Raw genomic sequence first — 10,400 nt, forward strand, 5'->3', positions numbered from 1 at the left:
GATCACTGTCACAGGGAGCAGTGTCAGGATCAGTGTCAGCAGCAGAGTTGCTCCTCGCCCTGCTCCATCTGGGGTCAGGGGGTGCCAGCAGTGGGGTCACATCTCACCCTGCTCCAGCTGGGTTCAAGGAGTGCCCACACCACCGGTGTCTGCCCACACACAGGAGCTGGCATCAGGTATATCCAGAGGCCGATGTGATGGCAGTATTGGGATCAGGGAAGCTCCCGGTGCTGAGCTAGGAGGGAAGTAAGGGGGAAAAGCCTAGAGGTGACCCCAAAAGTGCCATTATGAAGGGCGGTGTGAGGGGAAAGTCCTTTAGAGAAAATATGGAGTGTGCTCCATTGTGGAGCCGGTGGAGCCAACAGCTTGGGCTGCAATTCCCTCCCTAGCAGCACACCCTGAGCTCTGGGGTCTCAGGCTCAGACATGCTCCCCCACACCACAACTTTTGTCTGCAGAAAGAGGAAGAGGAGAGGGACAGTGAGAGTGTGAAAGGTCTAGGGAAGCCCAGCTCTGTCCATGCTCGCCATGGAGCCACAAGGCTCAGGCGATAACACCAGGTGTCAAGAGGGGCAAGAGGTGATGGCCAAGCTCTGGACCATCCCTGCTGCTGCACGATGGCACTGGCATCCCAGGACCTGTCCACCGTCCTGGGGACAAGGAGCTGCTGCAGGCAGGTGGGCTGCCCTCACATCAGCCCCTGGCCACGGTTCATGACGCTGCAGCTCCCCAAAGCCATCCCTTTCCCTGCCCAGGCCCCATAGCGCTGGGGGGGTTCCCTGGTGGGGAGACTCCGGGGCTGGTGCTGCCCTAACACTGTCGCGAGTCCCTCCTCGAGCAGCGCGGGGCCGGAGAGGTGCGAGGCTGCGCGGGAGGATCGGTATCCTCCCCCTCTCCCTGTCCCGTCGGGGCCGTCCCGTCCACCTCCCCGCGGCAAGGGTGTGAGCCGGTGCTGCCCCCTCCCACCGCACCTTCCCCCCCGTGCCCCCCGCCCCCCCGGGGGATCAAGTTCACGCCCGACCCACTGATGCGGCCCGGCCCGGCCCGGCCCCGCCGCTCTCAGAGGCCCCGGCGGCGCCGCAGCAGGGAGGCAGCGGCCGGCAGCCCCCGCATGGAGCCCTAGGGCGGCGGGCAGCATGTTCAGCCCGGACGGGGGGCTGCCGGCCGCCCCCTTCGGCCTCCTGACCGACGGCGGCCCACCCTTCACCCGTGCCGGCTTCGACGGGGCGCCCGCCCAGCCGCTCTTCTTCCCCTTCGCCACCGCCGCCGCCGAACCCGAGCCCGCCCGCGACCCGCCGCCGGCCCGCGCCTGGCTGCCCCCGCCCGCCCCCGCACCTCCTGCCAAGGCGGAGGCGCGCCCGAGCCGGTCCTGCAGCCAGCCCGAGCCCGAGCCCCGCACTGCCGCCTACTGCGGCCCGGCCTGGCCGCCCCCGCCCTGGGCCGGCCCCGCGCCCTCCGGCCCCGCCGCCCTGCCTGGGCCACCTTTCCCCGGCCCGGCCGCCCCTGCTTTCCCCGGTCCCCAGCTCTGCCCCGCCGCGCTGCAGCCGGGCGCCGGCGGCCCCTCGGGGCTGGGCAGCAGCGGCAGCTCCAGCGGCGCCGCCAGCGAGGGCGGACACTCCAGCGACAGCGGCGAGGAGGTGAGACCCCACGGGGTGGGGATGGGCGGCCTTCCGCCGCCCGCACACGGCGTGTCTCGGCTTTCCTCCCCACCTGGTGCCACTGCCGGGACAGGGATCAGAGCCACAGTTCGCCGAGACTCCGCGGGTGCCTCGTGTTCGGCCCTGCCGTCGGGTGCCCCCGGGGAGAAGCCCTGATACGGCGCTAGGGCTCACCCCGGCTCAGCTGGGGGAGCACCTCGGGGAGGGTGCTTTGGGGGGGGTTGAGGACTTAGGGGGGCAGTTTTCTCTTTCTTCTGTAGCCCCTGGTACGCGATGCGGCGGGGCCGCCCCGGGTAGCGATGTCGAAGGCCGGCTCTGGAGGGATACTGGGGGCAGCGCCGCACGGTCCCCAGCCGCTGCTCCCGGAGCTCCGTGGGCACCCACGGCTGCTGGGGCAGAGACAGCCCTAAGATGAAGGCGGGGGGGGGGGGGGGGCGGCAACACTGCTTATCGGCACGGCCGGACCTGTGGTTTGGGTTAGATTTTAATATTTTTTCATCTTGGCATAACACGAACCCGCTCCGGGAGCAGCAGCGCGGCCGATGCCAGGGCTGGTCTGTGCGGGGATTGGGTGTGTTTGCGCAGCCGCCTCCGGGCCGTGGCTGCGGGAGCTCCCACGCACAATGGGTGCGGGTCCCCGGGCCGCAGTCGGCCGCGCTGGGTAGGGGGTGTTCACGAGTAGTGTTTCCCGGCTGCGGGACGGTGAAGAATGCCCCGTGGGAGAGATATTCCGGCCTTCCCGCTGCTGATCTACGCCCGGAATTATAAGCCGCGGCTCGGTGACAGAGGAACGTCTAGAAAACCCACAACTGTGCCAAAAAATGAAACTTGGGTAAAAGACTTAAAAATGCCACCGCAGCGGCTGAAGACTGCGCGGCAGGGAGGTGGGAAGCGCCTGGGTAACCGCTTTCCAAAAGGAAAGAGCCTGCTGGTGGCAAAGAGGAGCTTGAGTCCCACGCGTCTCTCCGGCGCTTTGGTCCCTCGCTTCACGAGAGCCTTTTCCCTGTCCCGGGTGCAGGCGGGAGAGCAGTTGGCGAGGGGCTGTCCCAGCCCCAGAGCCATGGCGAAGTGGCCCACGCCGCAGGAGAGCTGAGTCTTGGTGTCGTGTGGTGGGATGCGTGGAAGTGGGGCGAATCTGGGGCCCGTCAGTCCAATTTGGCCGTCGGTGCTGCCTCTGATCAGGCCAGAAGACCGCGAGCTGGGGTATAAAGGGGACATTCCCAGGGCGTGTTGAGGCAGACCGGGAGGTCTGGGTGCTCATTGTGCCACTCTTGGCCGCCGCCGCGCCGGCGTGGGTTGATCTGGGCAGTGTTCGTAGTCCGGGGGGGGGGGGTCCTGTGTGGGGCATGGTGGAGGTGCTTCGTGGTACCTGAGCAGAGTCCCTCGTCCGGGGGTTGGGAAAAACCGCTCTGTCGCCCATCCCATCGCCCAAGGGCCACATCGCATGAGCACTTGACCCTTTGCATGTCCGTGCTGCCGAGGGCTCAGCTGAGCCTCCCTCTGCGCTGTCAACCCGACAGACGCGGCTCTTAGCAGCCCCTGGCCGCGAGTCGTCTCCTCTCAGTGCTTCTCTGTCCCTGCCAGGATGCGCCAACCTCTGGAGAGCTGGAGCAGTTCGCCAAGGACCTCAAGCACAAGCGCATCATGCTGGGCTTCACCCAGGCCGACGTGGGGCTGGCCTTGGGCACACTCTACGGTGAGGGGCAGAAGAGGGTCGGGGGAGGGCCCTCTTCTCCCCCCAGAGCTTGGGGGAAGGGAGAAGCTGGGGAGGGGGATGGTATTACCTGGCCCAATGGAGACTTCTGCTCCTTAACGACCCGCAAAAGAGCCGACAAGCACCAGCCCTGGGGCTCCCGAGTCGGGAGTTGGGGGGTGGGCCCAGCCCTGCGGTGAGCTCGGAGGGTTCGATAGCAGGGAACTGGTTTAATACAGTAGCTACAGTTGCTTTTTCAGAGCTTTAGATCCCTACTGAAGCAGAAGAAAGAATCCGTTCCCTGGTCTTCCAGGGACAGGGGAGGTTTGGGGGTGGCAGATCCTGGGGGGCTGCAGATGGGGGCAGCTGCGCGGTGCATGATGTCCTGCCCTCCCTGCCCATGCAGGGAAGATGTTCAGCCAGACGACCATCTGCCGCTTCGAAGCGCTCCAGCTCAGCTTCAAGAACATGTGCAAGCTGAAACCGCTGTTGCAGCGCTGGCTCAACGAGGCGGAGAACACGGACAACATGCAAGAGGTGCGGGCTAGGGAGGGTGGGAGCTGGGGTAACCCTACGCCTGCAAGCCCTCAAGCCACAGATTCTTCTCCATTTCCAACATGCCTTTGGGGAGAGAAGAGGGAAACAGGAGGTATTTTGTGCCACAGCAGCATCTCACTGCATGGCTTCAGTCCGGCTTGGGGGGGATATCGCTGGGTATTGCTTTCTGCCAAGCTGAGGGGAGCCCAATGCCCCCACAGACACCTAGTGATTATGGCAGCTCCCATCTTGGAGCAGCCGGGTCCTGCTGGAACCTCAGAAAGGCTAAATGTGCAGCTTGCTGCTCCCTGGGGAACCTGGCGGGGGTGCAGGAAGATTTGTCCAGCCTCCCCACACCAGCTGCTGGCAGGGCTGGGATACTGGGAATGGCCCCAGTCACAGTGGAGTAATGCTCAGTGGAGAGTCACAGGGTCACAGTCTGTGCCCAGAGCCTGGTGGAGACTCTTCCGTCCAGTGACCAACATGTTCCCTCTCTTGTTCCTAGATGTGCAATGCAGAGCAAGTACTGGCCCAAGCCCGGAAGAGAAAACGCAGGACCAGCATTGAGACCAATGTGAAGGGAACACTGGAGAGCTTCTTCCGCAAGTGCGTGAAGCCCAATCCCCAGGAGATCTCCCAGATTGCTGAGGACCTCAACCTGGATAAAGACGTAGGTTGGGAGGGTGGGAAGGGTGGGTGCCCAAATGTCAGCAGCTCCTGAGCATCTGCATCAGGCCAGTTTGATACTTTGTCTCAGAGCAGAAATGAGCAGTTATGAGGCATAGCTCATCAGTATGAAAAAAAACCCACTTGGCTCCAGAGGAGGCTTTCCTTCACAGATGGAGTATTTAAAACTTTACAGGGACAAAAATAATCCCCAGACCCAACACAACACCCCATCTGTGTTTGTGTATATGCACATAATGTATAAGAGTAATCCTTTGATACTAATTCACCTCTAAAGAAGCTGATTTTTGCCCCCAAGAACCCACATGGAAAGTGAAAACTTTTTCTTCATTGGAAGTGGAAATGCACGAGAAGACCAACAAAACACAACCTACGAACAATACACAAGTTCCAGTCACAAATGCATATTGGCTTCATCTGATAATGCCACTGGCCTTTGGAGAGAAACCTTTCTTTCAATTCATTATCTTCTTTCCTGTTTAACATTTTCTACCTCTCTCATCTCTCAGCTCTGGAAGCAGTGGAAAAAGTGTTCCTGGCTGGAGTCCATCAGGGCTCAGACCAGGACAGAGATGTGTGGCAGGGAGGGGGCTGCACTGGCAACTTGGGGTGCTGTGGAGATGCCACCAGTAGAAGGGTCTCCTTGTCACCCACAGAGTGCCTGGGGTCACCCCCTCACCCATCTCTCTGTCTCCCTCCCTGCAGGTGGTCCGGGTCTGGTTCTGCAACCGGCGTCAGAAAGGCAAACGGCTGCTGCTGCCCTATGGCAATGAGGCAGATGGGATGATGTACGACATGAACCAGCCGCTGGTGCCGCCCACCCTGCCCATCCCAGTGACGTCCCAGGGCTACAGCCTGGCACCCTCCCCTCCCATCTACATGCCGACCTTTCACAAAGCTGAGATGTTCCCACAAGCGCTGCAGCCTGGGCTCTCCATGAGCAACAGCGGCCACTGAACCGGGGGCTGTGGGGTCACTGCAGGTGGTCTGGCAGCCCCCACTTTGCCCCGGGCTGGCCCAGGCAAAGCCCTCCTTCTGCTCGTTGGGCTGCTGTGTGGGGCTTTTTGGGGTGCAAGGGGCTGGGAGCCTGTCGCTCGCTGTCTACGGTTGCTCCCAGCCCTTCCCAATTATGTGATCTTACTGGTCCCAGCAGCATTGGCCCCCCCCTCTGACCTCTCCTAGGGGCAGCTGCTCCTGCCCCACTGCACCCCCTGAAGCCATGTGCGCCCAGCCCCAGCCGCTCTTCTGGAGACCCAAAAAAAAGTATTTTTTAGATTTTGGGGTGGGGGGAGGGGGGTGGTTTTATTATTTTTTGAAATGGTTTTTGGTTGTAGTTTTTAAAAAGCAAAAATTTTTGTAGTGATCTAGTTTCCCAGGTGCCTCCTCCCTGTCATGTAGAGCAGGGCTGGAACACCATGCCCAGGGCTGAGGGGCCCTGGTGGCTCTGCCCACCCTCCTGGGCAGCCAGGGTGAGCTGAGCTCAGGGGCAAGGGGTGGAGGTGAGCCTCCGCCACCCCTTGAGCTGTGGCACAGGAGAGCTTCACCCTTCTGTGGGTCAGCTGGTGAGGCCTGTTTGGGTCAGGGGGGGTCCTCCCCAGCGCTTGTGCCCAGCACGAACTGGACAAAGGGGACTGAGGACCCTCAGCCCCCTGGGCCCTCCTCACTCTCCAGCCACTGTCCCCCGCCCCAGCCTGGCTTGGCTGCCCAGAAACCTGGGGGGTCCCAGCCCAGGGGTCCAACAGCGCCCTGTCCATGCTGCTAGCACCCCAAGCCTTCCAGCCTGCTGTAGTTAATGATGAATTTTATATTTTTTGTTCTTAATCACATTCCCACGGGCAGTGAAATAAATCTCAGAGTTCTTTGGGGCAAGAATGATTTAACCCTTTCCTTGCTTCACTTGCATCCCTGCTCCTGCAGCCCAGCAGTGCAGGTTTAGCTGCATGTGGGGGCACAGCGACACTGGATCAAGGCCCCCAAAGAGAATGGACGTGTCCCTGTCACACTGGCAACACCCAGCTCTTGGCTGCCTGCAGCTTGGCTCCTAAACCAGGACTGGTGGCAGCTTGGTTTTGGAGGGGCTGTTCCCCTCCTGAAGCAGAGGGGGTCAAAAGTGAAGGGGTGGTCATCTTCCACCCAGTTTAAACTGCTGGTTTGCTGTAGCTGCTGAGAAAGGGGGAAGCAGTGGGTTCTCATTTGCAGGCTGCTTCAGCAGCTGCCATGGACAGGGAAGGACTAGGGAGGATGTAGACTGGTAGGCAGGGAAGAGGTCTGGGAAGGTGGGTTTGTTCTCACCTGCAGGGCTGCTGGTGTGACACTGATGGGCAAAGGATGGATGCTCCTGTGTGCGTGGTCCATCTGAGTCAGCCTCATGCTGGGGTGATGCCAACCCAGCCAGGCAGGTCCAGTGGGCATTGGGAGCTGAGCCAGTGGGAACTGGGAGTGTCTGGGGGATGACTTCACATTTCCCCACCATGGTCTCCAGCCCTTTCCCTCGCGGGACCTTCCCCCAAGCAGAATGAAATCCCCAACCATCCTGTAGGGAAGCTTCTGGAAAGCCCAATTTTCAGCTCGGCAGCTGATTTGGTCTACAGGTCTGCCTGGAGTGGGGGCACTTTTAAGGAGCTGCTAACAGAGCACCCTGGGACTCTGCCGGGCTGGGTGCCAGCCCTGCGTGGCAGGACCCCCTTGGCTCACTCTCCATCCCTACTTGTTACCCAGGGATACTTCCCTGCCTGCCTGTGGAGTGGGGGCACAGCCATACATGGCATCCACTAGAAACTGTCCCTGTCACAGCTGCGCAGTTTAAGGGTGTGGGAGGATGGTGGGATTGGGAGCAGAAAGCTGAGAAGGGTATCATCTCCCTAAGGTCTGCTTGTCTCCACATTTCCACCATCTGATTTTCTACTTCCAGCCAGGCAGGAGCCCCAACCCCCATATCCCACAGCCCCGGCACCCTGCCCATGGGCACCCAGCACCTGTCTGTGGGTACCCACAGCCCCTCCTGCTCCACTTCTGGTTGACCCAGAAAACAAAGCGGAAATCGGAAGCCACAGAAGTCAGAAGAGCGCGGTGTGCCTGTTCAACTGCCATCCCACCAGGGCTGGCACTAGGGCGGCAGGGTTGCCCCCTCTACCAAGGGGGACCTGAGTCCTGCTGGGCACCTGGTGGGTCGCAGGGTGGCAGGGGTGGAGTTGGGTGACTTCAGAGCTGCAGGGAGGAAAACTTGGGGAAACTTGTGACTAAAAGTTGTTGATATCACTGGGATTGATGATACCGAGCAGAAGGGCATGGGGCAAGGCATGGGTAGAGCAGTGTGTCTCACTCCCTGGTTCTATCAAACCCAAAATCACCACTGATCCTGGATGGTGCCCATGCTGCAGGGGGTATACATGGTACTGGGTGCCCATAATGTAGGGTGCTGTCTGAGCAGGATGTGTGCATGGTGCAGGGTGGACATGGTGCAGTGCTATGTCTGTGTGTGCAGGGTGCCCGTGGGACTAGCTTTGCTCCCGGAGGCCACCGGCTTGCTTCCTTCCTGCCACAACAGGGAGGGAGTGACAAACCACAGCATCCCTGTGCCTGGCTGACTTTGAAATTGCCCTGAGAGGATTTGCTGTCCTGTGGCTCCTCACTGGCATAGTGGCACCCACGATTCAAGGGGGGTGGGGGAGATGGGTGCTGCCAGGAAATGGGGGAGCAGAGGCTGTGTTCCCTCCTGGCCATGGGGTGCTGGGCCCCCCTGTACTGCTTGAGCATGGCTCCTCCACCCCAGCCGCAAATGTCACCATGTGGCCTCTGCCACCAGGGCTTTGGCACCCAGCAAATGTTGCTGGGGGGACACTGAGGATCACAGGGAAAGGTTGGGGAGCCCTCAGCCACCCACCAGCCCCCTGCCCTGCCCACACCTTACACCACAGGCACAGCCTCGGCAGCAACGTAACATTTATTTCCAAAGCACCCTCTGGTCCTGCCAGCACTCTGGCAAGATGGTCAACATTGGTTCAGGAAAATTAAGTCATGGGGAGTTGCTCAAGGTCCCAGTGTGGCAACAGCTGGGTTGGGACAAGAGTGGACCTCCCTTCTCTCCGTGCCCCACATCCTGGTCTGCAGGTGGGTACCTCACACTCCTCCCACCCCTGTATCCTCTGTCTGGATACACCCCAATGGTCCCGGCACACACTAGGAGTTGAACCAGCTCTGCAGGTCGGGATAGAGGTGGCCGCGGGGCAGGTGGGGGTAAGCGGTGCAGATGGTGCAGATCCGCTCCCTCCAGTCAGTGTAGAGCTTCACACTGAACCTCCTCTGCCAGGCAAAGAACTGCTGGTAGCGGCTGGAGTTCATGGTCTTCAGGAAGATGGCCAGCTCCTCCAGGGAGTTGAAGTCATCAACGTGGATGAAGGAATCGGCAGGAATGAACTGCTCATAGTTGGCCCGGGGTGGCCCCAGCACCACGGGCACAGTGCCGGCCAGCAGCGAGTTCCTCCAGAGCTTCTCTGTGATGTAGTCCCGGTGGATGGAGTTCTCGAAGGCCAGGTAGAACCTGGACTTGGATGTCGTTGGCAAGAGGCAGTCCTTGCAGAGGGGTTTGTTGTTTGCTTTCCCGTATACATTCACATGGAGGTACCTGGAGAGGTTTTTGTAGACTTCAGCTCTTTTCTGAGTCCTGTGGTAGTTGCTGATAACCCAGGATACCAAGTTGGTCTTTGCAGGGATGTTCACAGTGGCCGAGTGGTTGGGCACAAGCTTGCCATAGGGGATAAAGATGTCTGAGTCCTGCCTGTAGGTCATCACCCAGTTGAAGGTCTGGTTCCATCCTGCTAGAGCTCTACTGTTGGAGGGGGACTCCAGGGAGACCCATACCCAGTTCTGCCTTGGTGGTCTCTCCTTGGGCAGCCTGTCCTGCCCAGGTTGAAGCCGGGCATGGGGGAACACCACCACATCGGCCTGGTGCAGGAGCTGCCGCTCTGTGGTGAGCCAGCAGCCTGTGATGCCGTACAGCTCGTGGCACACGTCCCCACTGACACTGGGGACCTGCTTCGAGGGCCATTCCCACACCAGCACCAGCAGTGGCTCTGTGTGTTTGGAGTCTTCTCTGGAGCCATTGGAGGGGTTGAGGAAGCACCTCAGGTTCCAGAGCATGGTTACAAACACCCCAGCAGTGACCAAGGTCTTCACACCAGGCCGGCCCCATGGTGACCATGGCAGTGGTGATGCCCGGGGCATGCTGGCAGGATGGCTGTCACCTCCTCAGGTGACAAAGCTGACGCCTGGGACAGAGGAGAGACCACCAATGGCCATCGTCTCAGCTTGCTGGGAGCAAGGGGTGACTGGGAGGTGCTGGGATCTGAAGGGCCAGAGACAGGCCTTCTCCATGAAACCTGGTCCTCAACATCACCCCTGGACTGTCTGCTCCCCTGTACCACAGGGTTCCCTGTGCACCTGGTGTCACCCCAGGGTGGTCTTTGTTCTCCCTCCCATGATCCCTGGTGTCTCCATCTTTGGGTGAGCACAGATACTGCCAGAAGGTGCAGAGCTGATGGGAAGCATCCACTTGTGCCCCCTGCCCCACTGCCCATCACAAGAGGTCCTTGGTGCTTGCTCTGTGCCTCAGTTTCCCCACCTGACATGTAGCCATGGTCCCACTCCTTACTTTGTCCAGAATATGTCAAACCTGATATGCAGCCAGCCTTGCCGCAGCTGTGCACCAGAGGATGAGGAAGAAGATCCCAGTCCCACCTAAATAACCCCACGGTGAGGCCCCAGCTGCAAAATGGAGTGTCTCTGGGGCTGACTGTGAAGTCTGAAACTTCAGTCAGGGAGTTTCAG

General features: G+C 60.5%; 2 protein-coding genes across 2 annotated transcripts; one reads left to right on the plus strand and one right to left on the minus strand.

The window, feature by feature from the left end:
* The first annotated feature begins 1,135 nt into the window (after positions 1-1,135).
* LOC113958598 (POU domain, class 5, transcription factor 3-like) lies at positions 1,136-5,856 on the plus strand. The gene is made up of 5 exons (XM_027666983.1): positions 1,136-1,636; positions 3,242-3,353; positions 3,757-3,887; positions 4,393-4,557; positions 5,280-5,856. The coding sequence occupies exons 1-5, from the start codon at positions 1,136-1,138 to the stop codon at positions 5,529-5,531; spliced, it is 1,161 nt and encodes a 386-aa protein (XP_027522784.1). The 3' UTR covers positions 5,532-5,856.
* Positions 5,857-8,516: 2,660 nt separating this feature from the next.
* FUT7 (fucosyltransferase 7) lies at positions 8,517-9,810 on the minus strand. The gene has a single exon (XM_027667019.1). The coding sequence runs from the start codon at positions 9,795-9,797 to the stop codon at positions 8,754-8,756; it is 1,044 nt and encodes a 347-aa protein (XP_027522820.1). The 5' UTR covers positions 9,798-9,810; the 3' UTR covers positions 8,517-8,753.
* Between the last annotated feature and the right edge of the window lie 590 nt (positions 9,811-10,400).

Source organism: Corapipo altera, unplaced genomic scaffold (genome assembly GCF_003945725.1).
Source record: "Corapipo altera isolate COAL_440 unplaced genomic scaffold, ASM394572v1 93, whole genome shotgun sequence".
NCBI classification, from domain to species: Eukaryota; Metazoa; Chordata; class Aves; order Passeriformes; family Pipridae; genus Corapipo; species Corapipo altera.